Source organism: Pelobates fuscus, chromosome 13 (genome assembly GCF_036172605.1).
Source record: "Pelobates fuscus isolate aPelFus1 chromosome 13, aPelFus1.pri, whole genome shotgun sequence".
Taxonomy (NCBI): domain Eukaryota; kingdom Metazoa; phylum Chordata; class Amphibia; order Anura; family Pelobatidae; genus Pelobates; species Pelobates fuscus.
The window spans coordinates 4,851,041-4,867,219 of NC_086329.1; the positions used below are offsets into that span (position 1 = coordinate 4,851,041).

The window sequence follows — 16,179 nt, forward strand, 5'->3', positions numbered from 1 at the left end:
CAGACTGCTTTATAATCCGAATTAACATGATTACTGTGATTGTATCGAGTTCCAGCTCGCCCTGAGAGGACCTGTATCGGTGCCTTTAGATTGTCAGCTCCTTTGTCCCAGGCGGGGAAGCTGTTTGTACTGCCCTGCAGCCCCTGTTGGCGCTATGCTGTCAGTGAAAGGGTTACAGTGTGGCCCCCCGGGGGGGCGGCAGCAGCTGGCTGTCAGGCTCAGTCCGGCCCCCGTGGCCCCCCAGCAGTTCAGCCAATCCGGGGGCTGGGAAGCGGATGGTGTCCGCCCAGGGCCGGGGATGTGCCTGGGAGGGAGCCCGGGCTGCGGTCAGTGTGTTCCAGCTCGCCATGTACCCCCTGCTGCTGGCTGTGCTCTGCCTACTGGTCCCCGGGACTGCCCTCCCCCGGCACGGGCTCTATCCCTATGGGCTACCCCGGGGGGACACGCTGCTGCCGGGAGGGGACGATGAGACCTCGGATCCGGTGACCCTCACCCAGCCCCTGCTCTTCTTCGAGGCTCAGTTTAACCAGCTCTATGTAAGTGAAGCCCACCCTGGTACTCTGAACCCCCTTACCCCTGGCAGCTACCCACCCTGGTACTCTGAACCCCCCACCTCTGGCAGCTACCCACCCTGGTACTCTGAACCCCCTTACCCCTGGCAGCTACCCACCCTGGTACTCTGAACCCCCTTACCCCTGGCAGCTACCCACCCTGGTACTCTGAACCCCCCACCTCTGGCAGCTACCCACCCTGGTACTCTGAACCCCCTTACCCCTGGCAGCTACCCACCCTGGTACTCTGAACCCCCCACCTCTGGCAGCTACCCACCCTGGTACTCTGAACCCCCTTTCCCCTGGCAGCTACCCACCCTGGTACTCTGAACCCCCCACACCTGGCAGCTACCCACCCTGGTACTCTGAACCCCCTTACCCCTGGCAGCTACCCACCCTGGTACTCTGAACCCCCTTACCCCTGGCAGCTACCCACCCTGGTACTCTGAACCCCCTTACCCCTGGCAGCTACCCACCCTGGTACTCTGAACCCCCTTGCCCCTGGCAGCTACCCACCCTGGTACTCTGAACCCCCCACCCCTTGAAGCTACCCACCCTGGTACTCTGAACCCCTTACCCCTGGCAGCTACCCACCCTGGTACTCTGAACCCCCTTGCCCCTGGCAGCTACCCACCCTGGTACTCTGATCCCCCACCCCTGGCAGCTAACCCCCCCTGCCACTCTTACCCCCCACCCCTGCAGCTACCTCCTCTGGCACTCACCTCATGCTATAACCCCCAGCACTCACCTCATGCCACCCCTCTCCCCCCCACCCCCGGCACTCACTTCATGCTATCCCCAACAGGCACTGACTCTATGCAGCCCCCTGGCATTGCTCTTCCAACACCCACTGCTATTCACCACGTTAATATCACAATATCAGCCCTGCTCATATTAACTGTCATCTTGTGGAACTTGTACATTTAATGTTTGTGTCTGTTTTATTTCTGTGTGTGTGGTTTCCTCTCTAAGCGTGGTTTGTGTTTGGTGCTGTGTGTTACGTTGTGTTTCATGGTGTAAAAGCTAAATATATCCTTCAGCTGCATCACGCCATGGATGTATGAAAATTGAGGATTTTTTCCCAAGGAGAGAACTTCCGTCCAGCAGTCGTGTTTTATGTCCTGTCGCAGGGGGCACAGTGTGACGCTGAGCTTCAATCCAGTTCCTCCGATTTTATGGAGATACAATTCTCATGGTGATTAAGAATGTCAAAGCATAATAGAGTTGTACACGTAACACTGTGGGATCCACCTTTTGAGACCGACCAGTACCCACATCTGTACATTTATCAATTAGCGCTTTGTATCAAACACAGCGTGTGTATTCCAGTAATGTCCAAAAATCTCTGTTAAAGTGCTCACTGTACTTTGTAGAATATAATAGAAAATATTTGCACTTTTAATGTACAAAGAAAACTCCAGCGGGGATCGGCTGCTAAACCTCTTCTGTATACTGGATCCATCTAGCAGATTGTGGGCATTTTCTACTGCCGAACGTTGTGGAGCTGATTGTATAGCTCTATAAAATCTGAGGAATTTCATTTAACAATTTTTTGTAAATTTTTTTTGTGATCTGTGATAAATGATGTATTCTTGTCTTCTTTTTATTCATGTGATCTATAGGTTGGGACCAATGGCATTATCTCACCCCAAGACTTTCCCAGAGAAACACAATATGTTGACGATGGTTTCCCCACTGACTTCCCGGTGATCGCCCCGTTCCTTTCAGACATTGATACCAGCAATGGCCGGGGGAAGATTTATTACCGGCAAGATGTTTCTGATGAGATTGTCAACATGGCAGCTGGTCATATCCAGAGAGGCTTCCCGGAAGCTGCGTTCACGCCGACTAACGTCTTCCTGGTTACATGGGAGAACGTAGGAGCTTATGAAGAAGTGACGCGTCACTCTGCATCTTCTAACCGGGTAAGTAGCGTGATAAGCCAAACCAATATCTAAATACAAAGACATAGGAAAATCATAAAAGCTGATTACGTGCCAGAGGAAACCGAGGGGGAAAGCGTTCAAACGGAATCTTTCCAATTAAAAAGAGTGGAAATAGAACTGCTTCTGGGTTAATGTCCTAGTTCTGCGTCCGTTTAAGTATTGTCAGTTTCCTCTTTCATTTTAAACTTTATTTCTTTATAAGCAGAGATCACATTACCAGATTCTTTTAATTGCCAGTTTATAAAGAGTCTGCATCGCTGGGAATTTGCTGGAAGGTTACGGGTGGCGACTCAATCCAAACGTTGTCAGGCCATTTTGTGTGCATCTGTTAGATTAATAACGTCAGGAGATAGTCTGCTCTTTGAAACATACTGAGATACAGACATTGATGTGTAAATAAATACATATATACAGTTTTCGAGAATCTGGAATGTTTTCATCGCAGAATTAAGCACACCCCTTGTGGCTGTTTTCCTGAATCTCTCTGGTATACACTCAACGTTGTCATAGAGAGCATGTGATTGGCGCAGCGATGTGTTTTGCGTGCATGCGCACTAGCCTCCCAATGGGAAAGCATTAGATTGGCTGAGATCATCAAACTTGGTGTGTCAGCAAAGGAAACCGTCGCGACCGGCGTGGGAGTAACTTTAAATAAAAACGACCTTTTAAACAGTCAGGGGGGAGTCGGGTACCTCAATAGGTAAGGCATCACTGTACGATTTGTTTGTATTCCTTAAACCATAGTGTCCATTTAAGGAGATTCAACTTTTATGTCAAGAAAATCAAACTGTAAATATTTATTATTTTGATTTAACCTCTGCAGGTGTGTCTAAAATGTGCTCAACCTGCCTCATTCATTTGCCGCAATTCAAAGTTTAGGGAGTGGTTGTTTTTATCCTATATATCACGGATCCTGAAATAGGGATTTTCTACCTGCTGAATGGGTCCCTAAAGGTGGATTGAATGATCGGCTACAAAACAGCAGATTTCAAACCCTTTATTACTGTTATTCTGTCGCCTATAAATTGTAGAATGAAGCTGTTTGACGCTGCTAGGGCTGTGCAAATCGCGCTATATATCAGCCTGTCTTGTTTTATAGCGGTAGGATGGTGTACATCACTTGTTCACTAATTGTTCATTTAACAATCTATCGCAATGGGAGCGCCTCTTTATTCAGTGCGGCCTTCGTTAATCCATCATTCGTCATTGTGTGTCTATTCATCCATCACCGTGGGGCCCACCTCCTGAGTACCACAAATGACCCCGGGTCAGGTAGGTTAGCTGTCCGTCACGCAGTTGATGCTTAGTGTGTTATCTATGTGGCCTCGCAGCTTGGAGAATATCCTGGTTTGAGGCGAAGAGCTCGGTTTGTTTCTAGTTCTATATGGAGTGTGGGAAGGTGGATAAATTGTGCTGTTTATAACATTATTACGCCTTAGTCTCAATGGCCGCCTTGCATATTTATAGCATCTATAAACATGTCTGAATGTCTAACCATCTGTATCGAGACGAGATAAGTGTCCACGAACACCATTCTAAGCAAACCATTCTAGCTGCACCGGGAGGGAAATAAAGGAACAGGGAATAAAATCCCATTCTTCGTTTAGTGAATAACTGCGTGTAAACCGTTTGTTTCAGGCTAGTACCCTGCACCCAGTTTTCGCAGACCCCTGTCTACTCCTACTGCAGAGAACCCGATACTCCTTTTCCTTTGGTTACTGAGCCTAAAGTGGACATTGCTGTCTTGTTGACACAGCTGTCCAAGATCTTATTTCTTATTTAAGTATGTGTTTGTTTAGTAAATCCTACTGACAATAGAAAGACACTCCACGTCTAAAATCCTCCTATCTTCCTCTTTAATCCCATCCAAGCAGCAGGAATTCTAAAGGAAAGCCGTCATTGTGTGATGGAGAGTTTAACATTAGTGGATTAGTGATTGCTGCTAATACTCGTTTTAATATAAACAGATTACCGTTGTCCTATCTTTCTGCTAAAATGACTTGTGGACAGAACATTAAATAGAAATCTATTTTTCCTCTGAATTCACAGTTGCTGCATTGTGTTGGCACATGATTAGTTGGACTCTGCAAATTTTGCTTGGATTTAGTCACCCCACTTGCGAGCCCACCTTGCAGACATTAATCAGCTACAAGTTTTTTCTGGTTGGTCCGGTCTGAGCCCCCAATAATATTCGTTGAGAAACTTGTAGAAGTGAGCACAGCCACTCCCGGTATCGTGTGAAATTTGTGTTAACTTTAATAAAACGACAGGACTTGCTGCTCCGTTTACAATGGCCAATATTTTATACACATTCCTGCTTGTCATTTTATCAAGTCATGTAAAACATTAGTGTTTAATGGGCTGGAAAAACCTACATAAATAGAAATGCGTTTTGCTAATCTGTGAATTTTACCCATCGTATCCGCGTTTTGTTTGTTTTCTACCCATTTTGCCATCATGCAATGTAAAGCAGTCTATTTCTCTTCCTGATCCTGGCTTGGTGTCATGAGATTTGGAATTCAGAATTGATTTATAATTATAAATATTTACTGTAAGCTGTCTCACCCCCTCACTTAGATCTAGTCCGCGTGCTGGAGTTGGGCTAAATGTGATGACAAAGAACAGATATTGTGGTTTTCTCGAGAGAATATTCATTTATTTGTTCAAGTCTTTCAGAGCTAATTAAAACAAACAAACTTTTCATGTCTTTGTTTTGGAAATATGCACAGCCTGTTCCCAGAGCAAACAAAATCGGAGTATGGGGATATTTTATTAAAGGGCCGGGAACTGAAAACTGGGGAGTAGTCTGAAAGTGCAGCAATCGTCACGTCTGCGGTCACCTGCCCATCAGAGCTAACCCTCGCTTGTACCAGTTGTGGCCTGTGTCCATATACTGGGCAAGTCTCTGGTTTATGCCACACTTCTAAACTATTGTACTAGGCAGAGTCCTCAGAGATGTTTGTATTCGGTTCACACGCGAAGTACGGCGTTATGAGGACTTGTTCCTGATGTGCGCTTACAGCACGGCTATTGAGAGCAACCACAGCTCTGCGTGGAAGCCTCTTTATAAACTGGGGCGATCCTTGTAAGGCCTGTTCATGGTATTCGTTTTCCATTCTAACTGCGCTAACCCAAGCTAAACATTTAGATAATATAAATTCTGGTTTGGTACTTTCTCATCGAGCTTAATGGATGAATCTCTCTGCCCTTGTTAATCATATTGGCGTCTCCTGAATTCTAAAATCTGAACGTAGAACACGTTTCAGAGCCGTTCTCTTTACTCGCCAAATCTCTAGTTTTTTCCGTTTACAGACTATTTTCCTTTTGATTATTTAAACGTCAGGACATTCCAGAGGTGGCTGAATTATATAACATTGAGGGTTTGGATTTTAACCCCTCAGGGTCTCAGTGCCACTCTGTGCTGCCATCACACTCCTGTCTCTGTATACCCTGTGCCAAAATGGAATGTTCCACTTCTATAACTTTGGCAGCTGGACGCAGCCGTACATTAATGTGTGAGTCATTTTATGATTAAATTAGAAGTTTGGTTTCTTTTCCACACTGCCTGTTCCCTGTGTAGAATATTACAGGATTGGTGACATGGGCAGACGCTTTGACTTTTTCCTGTGAAATGCCTCGTCACAAGAAAGATCACTCACTAAACAGATACTAGTGAGCATCCATTAATGAATTGGGCACTGGCAGCAATTGTAAAGTATTACTGGATTTGGCCGTCCTATATGGCAGCCGTGGTGTAAGTGAGCTGGTTTTGGTATACTAGCTGCCAGTCCTGCCGGTGTCTGGTGTCTAGTGTCAGCGTACTTGGCAAGTATGTAACAGTAAAACTAATTCACCATAAGACGCGAACTGCTCTGTTTGATTATGATGGACATATCTAAGAAATATCTGGCATCTAGCATTTCTGGCACTGATTTATTGTAACCGGAATGTTGCCAACAAAAGTCCCGGCATAAAATTCTTTTACAGAGCTAGTGGGAGATAACCTCACATAACCTCTCCATGTTCTGATAAATGTTCACAGCAAATCGAAAGAACACACATTGCCAGTGCCTTTGTTTTTATACAGCGCATTGACTCTACTGGGTTTGAGTGATGGGAGTTGGGATCCACCACACACTGTAATGCTATAAATTGCCGTCCCCTTGGTTATATCGATTGAAGTTGACCTGCCTGATTTCAGGGCCTTGTTAATTCATTTTATGAGCATGGACTCTTGTAAGGGATTAAGAGGGGGGATAGGGGTGTGGGGTGTCAGCTGATTACAGATTACTCCTTACATTGCCAGGGACCAATCCTCCCTAGGGGCCCATCCTCTGTATCCAGGGTTAATAGTAAAGAAGTTAATTGACTGTTCAGGGTCTCGGTGGGAGGGTGGACTGTGGTTGGGATTGCTGAGCACAGTCATGGCTGAAAGCCCCTTAATGTGTTAAGTGTTAATTATTAGCTAGATAATAATGGAGGCAGCTAATACTGGAGGCAGCTCCCCTCCCCAACCCCTCCAGCCCCAGACTCATTCATGGCAGCCCTACTGCACACATTGTAAACCCAGCGGGCGCTCGTGGGCTGCCTTTGAAATCTGCAAGCAGGAGGAAATGATTAAATGGACTTTGGAATTTTTACTGGGGGTATTTACTAAGCAGTGAGTTCCTGTGTGATTACCAAGCGATTGGAAGTTTGTAAGACAGTCAAGCGAGAGCATATTTAAAAATTACTGTTTTGATCAAAATGTTCCAATTTGCTATTTATGGAACAAACGTGGCGTATCTAGCTCATTTCGGCAGTTTGGTGTCATGGAGGGACAGTAATTCAAGGCGTTTTTCACCCTCTATCTCCTTTTTATATATATTTTAAATTCTATTTAGTATTCTTACTTCATGAGACTGCATGCTGCCGGCTATGTTTATTTCATTCAGTTTAGGGAGAACTCATTGCAAATTCTGCACAGACTGAATTCATAGTGAATAAATACATGCATTTAGTTTTTCCATATTTTGCATTCTCAATCCTGCACATTTATAAACGGAAAATAAATGGGTTCTATCCATCACTTTATGTACATTGACCCTAAATATCTGTATTTGGTGTCCGCTCACCAAACATGATGAATCTTGCAGCCTTTAATAGGAGACAAGTCTGTCTTTGAGTAACGTTCTTGAACGATGTATCCGCAAGCATTATGTACTAACACAATACATTGCCAAGATACTGCAGGGCTCAACGGAACCAAATGCTTTCTTTTTACTTTGTGTTTTCTGGGGAAAAAAGGGAAATCTCACTGTATCCTTCCTGGAGAAATAATTTCCCAAATTAAAGAATAAATCCTTTTTGGTTCCTAATCTCTGATCTTGAGTCGAACCGGGTACAGTTTTTCTGGGTCACCTAACATAAGCACAATGGTCTAATCCCTGTCTCTGTCATTTTGTCAGATTGCCAGTGTGATAACACAAGCCGTGTTCATATAGAAAACTGCTCAGTCAATCGTGCAAAGCTCAACTGCCTGTAAGGCCAAAATAGAAATAAAATCTTATTAACTTTATAATAAAGTGCCAGTCACAAAGTAATGAGAGCTTGTCTCAAATACTACAGAGAAAACAAAACCGTGAAAAACAATCCATAAATACACATTACTGTATGTAGTTTCATTACAATAAAAAGATGGTGAATCAGAAAGCTAAAAGGAACTGACTCACATTGTACTGAGCCCAAAAACTGCTCGATATTGACTCCGAGTAATGTGAGTATATTCAGATTAATCTTGTGGAATGTAATATGTAACTATTTAGTAATTTATTGCATGATGAATATGGGATTCAAAATTGATTTTAATTTACACATGGATTTTTTTTTTATATTGGATTTTTTCTCCAGTTGAACACGTTCCAGGCTGTGCTGGCATATGATGAGTCCGACGCCTACGCCGTGTTTATCTACCCAGAGGATGGGCTTCAGTTTTTTGGAACTCGCCCCAAGGAGTCATATAATGTAAACCTTGAACTCCCGGCCAGGGTGGGATTCAGTCGAGGGGAGTCGGAGACCGTGAAAAGGGAAGCACCTTTCTACAGCTTAACCACTAGTGAGCAGTCTGTCAAGAACCTCTACCAGTAAGTAATGTCTTTACTCCGAGCAGAGCTTATCCAGTACAAAGCTATGAGGAATGGATCCCTCGTGTGCACTAATGTTTCAGACAGGGTTTACTCAGTCTGAAACGGGATACATGCATTGAAATACAAAATGAAATCCCTGCATCCATAAACGTTGCCAGCACAGGGTACCGGATGTCGTATAATCATTCCCGCGCTCTGAAAGGGATCTGCTGTAGCGTAAGATAAAATCGAGATTAGACCAATAATGTAAAACTCTGTATCATTGTGATAAATACAGTGTTTTGGGGGATTAGGGAAACCACAACTTCATCACTTATCATATTTTTTAAGTATTTGTTACACGTGGGACTGGCTGCTGGTTCAGGTGTGGTAGATGGTGCTGATGGGTGATGGTGCTGGGATAACTGATGGGTGATGGTGCTGGGATAACTGATGGGTGATGGTGCTGGGATATGGTACTGGGATAACTGATGGGAGATGGTGCTGGGATAACTGATGGGAGATGGTGCTGGGATAACTGATGGGAGATGGTGCTGGGATAACTGATGGGAGATGGTGCTGGGATAACTGATGGGAGATGGTGCTGGGATAACTGATGGGAGATGGTGCTGGGATAACTGATGGGAGATGGTGCTGGGATAACTGATGGGAGATGGTGCTGGGATAACTGATGGGTGATGGTGCTGGGATAACTGATGGGTGATGGTGCTGGGATAACTGATGGGTGATGGTGCTGGGATAACTGATGGGTGATGGTGCTGGGATAACTGATGGGTGATGGTGCTGGGATAACTGATGGGTGATGGTGCTGGGATAACTGATGGGAGATGGTGCTGGGATAACTGATGGGAGATGGTGCTGGGATAACTGGTGGGAGATGGTGCTGGGATAACTGATGGGAGATGGTGCTGGGATAACTGATGGGAGATGGTGCTGGGATAACTGATGGGTGATGGTGCTGGGATAACTGATGGGTGATGGTGCTGGGATAACTGATGGGTGATGGTGCTGGGATAACTTATGGGTGATGGTGCTGGGATAACTGATGGGTGATGGTGCTGGGATAACTGATGGGAGATGGTATTTGGGATAACTGATGGGTGATGGTGCTGGGATAACTGATGGGTGATGGTATTTGGGATAACTGATGGGTGATGGTGCTGGGATAACTGATGGGTGATGGTATTTGGAATAACTGATGCATGATGGGTGATGGTGCTGGGATAACTGATGCATGATGGGTGATGGTATTTGGGATAACTGATGGGTGATGGTATTTGGGATAACTGATGGGTGATGGTATTTGGGATAACTGATGGGTGATGGTATTTGGGATAACTGATGGGTGATGGTATTTGGGATAACTGATGGGTGATGGTATTTGGGACAACTGATGGGTGATGGTATTTGGGATTACTGATGCATGATGGGTGATGGTTCTGGGATAACTGATGGGTGATGGTATTTGGGATAACTGATGGGAGATGGTGCTGGGATAACTGATGGGAGATGGTATTTGGGATAACTGATGGGTGATGGTATTTGGGATAACTGATGGGAGATGGTGCTGGGATAACTGATGGGAGATGGTATTTGGGATAACTGATGGGTGATGGTATCGGGATAACTGATGGGTGATGGTATCGGGATAACTGATGGGAGATGGTATTTGGGATAACTGATGGGTGATGGTATCGGGATAACTGATGGGTGATGGTATCGGGATAACTGATGGGTGATGGTGTTTGGGATAACTGATGGGTGATGGTTCTGGGATAACTGATGGGAGATGGTGCTGGGATAACTGATGGGAGATGGTATTTGGGATAACTGATGGGTGATGGTTCTGGGATAACTGATGGGTGATGGTATCGGGATAACTGATGGGTGATGGTATCGGGATAACTGATGGGTGATGGTATCGGGATAACTGATGGGTGATGGTATCGGGATAACTGATGGGTGATGGTATCGGGATAACTGATGGGTGATGGTATCGGGATAACTGATGGGTGATGGTATCGGGATAACTGATAAATGATGGGTGATGGTATCGGGATAACTGATAAATGATGGGTGATGGTATTTGGGATCACTGATGGGTGATGGTATTTGGGATAACTGATGGGTGATGGTATTTGGGATAACTGATGCATTATGGGTGATGATATCTGGATAACTCATGGGTGATGGTATTTTGGATAACTGATGCATGATGGGTGATTGTGCTAGGAGTATCCGTATGCACAGCTGAAAATCAAAACCTCTTTTGTTGTCCTGATTCAGAACATGTTCCCATCCTCCACCAGTTATAGAGTGTACAACTTGGTTTATTTTATCTGATTTACTAACAATGTTTAAATGGTAATTGGTAGCATGTAACCTCACATGTTTTTATATGCAATTAAAGAAAATACATAGTGCTGCCGGAATATTCAGATCCAACTCGTGTCATGGCTTTTGGACGGTTGTATTTAACTGATAAATAAACTATCCTTTCCCTTCAGCCCTTGTATACATTAACTGTGCTCCCATTAGTTAAAGCGTCCAGTCTTGTCTTAAAGACAAATAAGTGTGTTAATACTTCAATCACAAATATAGGTTAGCCCAGTCTTCATACAAAACATTGTATTTTAAAAAATTTTTTACATGAGGTTTGTTCACTAAGCTGGGTTTGTGGCAGCTGAAAAGAGTTGCACATTATTTGCCATAATATATAGCCTGGTTTAAAAAAAAAAAAAGTGAGTTTTTCAAATTGTGGTCACAAATTTGAGATCATTTTGTCAGTTCTGCAATTCTGGTTTGGTGATTTAAGCTTCACTGCATTAACAATCCACACCTTAGATTATTCAAAGTCAATTAAATCAATGATCCTTCTGATTTGTAGGTCAAGTAATGTTGGAATCCCTGGAGTTTGGGTCTTTCACATCGGTAGCATTTCAGAACTCGATAATGTCATACCAGCTAAATTTGGTGATGTGTCTGTGAGGGGCACACATACCGGACCCACCAAAACTCTTCTTCATGAAGAAGATGACATTGAAGATGCTGATGAGTATTCAGAGCCATTCTATGAGGATAACGGGGATGATTTGGAGTATCCAACGAGTGAGACCACCGAAATGGAACCAATTGATGCATACACAGACCGTAACCTAAATACGGGGTCCCGTGGAGTTTTAGACATTGATGATCCTAATTCACATACCTCCCACTCAGACATTGAACCATCGTTGCGTTATACTCCAGTAGATGAATCTTTATCACCTCGTGAGCCAGTCAATCCATACCAACCTAATGAGTCTGAAGATATAGATGTTCCTCTTGGTGAACCTGAAATACAGCCTGGAGAGAGGTGGTCGGAGACTGACGACGACTCTTCCTATAATAAAAATCTTAGCGTTTATCCAGAAACCGTAGCCCCGCCTTCAAATACCGAAATTCTCACCGGATATCCTGAAAGTGAAGTGGTTTCACGGGGTGACCAACTGCCTGATCGGGATTATAGAAGGAATCCCATTACTGAGGATGTTGGCTTAGACACCGATGGTAAGAGAACTTTTACGATTATTGTGCATTTAGGTTGCATTAGGTTGTATTGGCCAAGGGCTGCCAAAAGGTAGATCCCCAAATGTTGTAAAACTACCACTCCCATGATGCTTTGCATGCCTTTAGATTGACAAAGCATCATGGAAACTATAGTTCTACAACATCTGGGGATCTTATATTTGGGCACCCCTGTATTAGGCTGCTTTGAGAGTAAACAATGCAGAATGTGTTGGCACATTTACGTTTGTAAATCTGGATGGCACCACGTCCTAAGTTAGAACCTGCTAGACGTCCAGTGCATGGAGTTGCCAGACTCCTCATTACAGGTACAACAGGTAAGTACTTTTTAGGGATGTATTTCCACCGTAGCAAAGCCGCATTGTGACCCCAAATATCCGCTTGCCTGTGTGGGAATGACTCCCTTTACCTGGTGTGAAGAGATTGTCCCCTATTTGTTTAGTGTAATTTCTCCATGTAGCATACCTGATTTAATACACTTTCCAAGTCAGTACTGTTAGAAAAACGTTCTAAATTAAATTCCCAGAGACTTTAATGGTAAATAAACCAATTGGAAACTTTTTCTAACCGTGTTCGAAAGCTAATTTTGAAAGCTTATTAAATCGAAGCCTTAGATTTATTTCTTTATAGATTTTTATTTTATCCATTTCCCCAGTTTCCTAAATGCATCGAGGTGCAGTCAGTTTTACTTATTTGCCTTCAATACACCTGTAGCGCATATAGTTTTGATACGATTGCCGACTTACTGTCTGTACATTAAGCTGTGCGAGAGAGAACACAAAACCCGAACGCCCATCACGATCGTATTATCTGCGTCACAATGTTTTATTTGTGTAACTCTCCCCACACAGCGATCCATTAGTCTGCGTTAGCTCATTCACCCATCAGGATAGCACGATGCTGGTCATACTTTATTCTCTCCGTACTATGGGAAGCATTTAAAATGTGTCGAGCGATAACAAGACATATTGCATGTCACAACTTTTAACGGTACATTTTTTTCATGTGCCCTTTTAATTTAATCAAATTTAAGTTAATAAATAATGTCATTTTATTGGCCAACCCAGCATAACCTGAGGGAATGGCTGTACATTGATTTTCAGAAGCCATTTTTTCGGTGTTCCTTGCGTTACTATCATATTACAAAAGAACAGACAGATCCTGGTTTTGCTATTGTAAAAACACTGCGTGTTAGGAGGGACAGAAATAAAGCTACGCGCACATACAAGAAGCAGCGAGGAGGAAGGGTTTACAAGCAGACTGATATACTAAACCGAGTATGCAAAACATACAGCTATTGATTAAGCCCAAGTGCAATAAAATGTACTATCCTTTAACATACTATCTTTGAGAAGCCGCTGTCATCACCTTGTCTTATACTCTCCATTTCTAGATCCCAACCAAGTGAGTGTCTGCTTTCTTACCCGTTATTCTTAAAGAGAATCTGATCTAATAAAAGCGGACATTTTCTGCAAGGGAAGACAAATTAATCTTTCATTATTTGTAGAGGTGGTTCAACTAACGTAAAAATAAAGTGAATGTTATTTTATTTTAAATAATCTCTTACATCTTTTAAAAAAAACTTTTTTTTAATACCGGTGTTTTATGAAGCGTCATTCTTTCTCGTTTCATTGCGATGTTTAATTTGTCTTATCTTTCTTACCCAGTATTCGCGTACATCCCTGTGAACAGAGAGACCTGCAATCAGAAACGAGGACTCTGCTCCCATCACTCTGTCTGCACGGATTACGTCACGGGATCGTGCTGTCACTGCCAAGAGAGTTATTATGGGAATGGCCTACATTGCTTACCAAAAGGTGTTTTACTTGTTGTTTGGGTTTTTGGGTTTGGGGGCTTGTTTTCATTCTTTAACAGTTGGGATGAAAAGAAGCACTTTATTTAACTTCCAAATGCCTGTAAATTGCATTAGTTTGGGATAGTCGGGGTATTGAGATGGCGCACTAGATACCTGGAATGCCTCCCTAGGTTATCAGGGTGTCAGTCTCTGGCCTGATAATGGGGGTCTGTAAGGCCTCACCAGATAACGGGGGTCTTGGGATGCAGTGCCAGATATTTAGGACCATTTTTAAGCTTGCGGTTACCTGTTAAAGCATTTAATATCCAGTTAGATCTCTTCCTCTCTCTGTTTAAAGCCTGTCAATCTATTAATGTTTTAATTATCTCTTCCCAGGAGCGCCACACAGAGTAAATGGTAAAGTGAGTGGGAATATCTTGGTTGGACAAACTGCGCTCAGTTTTGAAGGGGCTGATTTGCATGCGTATGCAGTGGTGAATGATGGAAGAGCGTATACGGCCATCAGCCAAGTCCCCGAGCCGGCATCCTGGTCCTTGGCGCCACTGATTCCTATTGGGGGGCTGTTTGGTTGGCTTTTTGCTCTGGAGAAACCCGGATACCAGAATGGCTTCAGTATTACTGGCAAGTGAACTATAATGTGATTAGATTGCCGATCTGAGCGAGACAACAGCAAGTCCTGTTATGCATATTTTGCCTGATGAATGAAATAGTATAGGTGTTTTTTTTTTGTTTTGTTTTTTAAAACCGATCCAACTACATGTAATCTGATATTAGAATAGCTTCATTGATTTCAGAGCAACACAAACCAGTACAGGACGTCACTGGGTGAGAATAGCGTTTAACAGACTGCCTGTAACTGTCTGCTTCTCCCTGAATGGAGCTTAGTAACGGCAAAATCCTGCGGCAGTTAGCATGCAGGTAATATCAGCCAATATATGCTGTGACTGTCGTAGTTTAGATCACCGTCCAGTAATTCCTTTTTCCCCATAAAAGAATTTTCCCAATAATCCACAGGAATAAATATCGCTGGTAGAACGAAATAATCCACACATGAGCCAAAGCTTAATGCTGCAACAAGACTGATTTACTGGAATTACTGGAAGCAACAGGCATTCAATTTAAACAGTAACAGACTCCTCCTCTGGGACAGGCTAGATAATTGAGTTTCAGCAACATGCTAAACTCAATTATTTGCTGGCCAGAAACATTACAATTTACAGCATTTTCAGAAAAGTACTTTCTATAACACATACAATTATAGCATTTACATCCTAGGGTAGCTGAGGATACTGGGAGTCACATATCCAAATCTCACGAAATTCCGTTCGGTAGTTTCCGTGTCGCATTGTGTGGAAGTTTGACCGGCTCGCCCTGTGGTGGTATCCGCTTTACAGTTCCATGAAATCAGCAGCAAGAGCCGGTCTCCGTTCGCGTAAAATTACACGAAAACTACCATACGAACGTTGTATTTGGTTAGATAGACATGCTCCCCTTGTTCGGTAGATTCCACCTCCCGAATGCCGGTTTGATTTGTGAAGTGGAAAGTAGTCAGCCGGGACTTCCATGATGACCGGGAGTTTCGCGGAATTGCCATGCCGTAAACAGTTCCAGGCAAATCATGCGTAAGTCCCGCTGACCGTGTTCGTGAGATTTAAGATGGCCGCCATCCTTTGTTCTCGCCACGTGTTCGTATGCCGAATGGCGGCCACCTAGGAGCAATTAAGTGCGGTTTCCTCAACATTCTAAGTTCTGATTGCTACCCAGGGTGGTCTCTGTTCTGTAGACGAATACATTGCTCAACATACATAAACGGAACGAACGTATTATTCGAATTTAAACTGCAGGGAGAAGGCATAACCGAAGGCACACAGGTAAATGCATACAAATCCTTCACATATGCAATATGCACAGTCATTTTTTTTTCTGTTCTGTTTTTTTCATAGGTGCCAAGTTTGTACACAACATTGAAATAGTATTTTATCCGGGCCAAGAAGCCGTCTATATAACTCAAACAGCCGATGGCTTTGATTCTGAGAATTACATCAATTTGAAAACAAAAATTCAGGGGAAAATCCCATATATTCCTCAGACATCAACTATCCAAATCCCCCAGTACACAGAGCTGTACCATTACTCCGGATCAGGTAACGTTGTTCTTTTAGAGTATATCTGCG

The 16,179-nt window shown here is 43.6% G+C and overlaps 1 protein-coding gene across 1 annotated transcript in view; it reads left to right on the forward strand.

Annotated features, from left to right (window-relative positions):
- Positions 1-275: 275 nt before the first annotated feature.
- Positions 276-16,179, forward strand: part of NID2 (nidogen 2) — a 55,076-nt gene continuing 39,172 nt past the window's right edge. The window contains exons 1-7 of the mRNA XM_063439998.1: positions 276-536; positions 2,174-2,476; positions 8,387-8,619; positions 11,510-12,171; positions 13,857-14,006; positions 14,381-14,626; positions 15,949-16,149. Of these exons, the coding sequence (XP_063296068.1) occupies positions 276-536; positions 2,174-2,476; positions 8,387-8,619; positions 11,510-12,171; positions 13,857-14,006; positions 14,381-14,626; positions 15,949-16,149 (2,056 nt within the window). The remainder of the gene's footprint in view (positions 537-2,173; positions 2,477-8,386; positions 8,620-11,509; positions 12,172-13,856; positions 14,007-14,380; positions 14,627-15,948; positions 16,150-16,179) is intronic.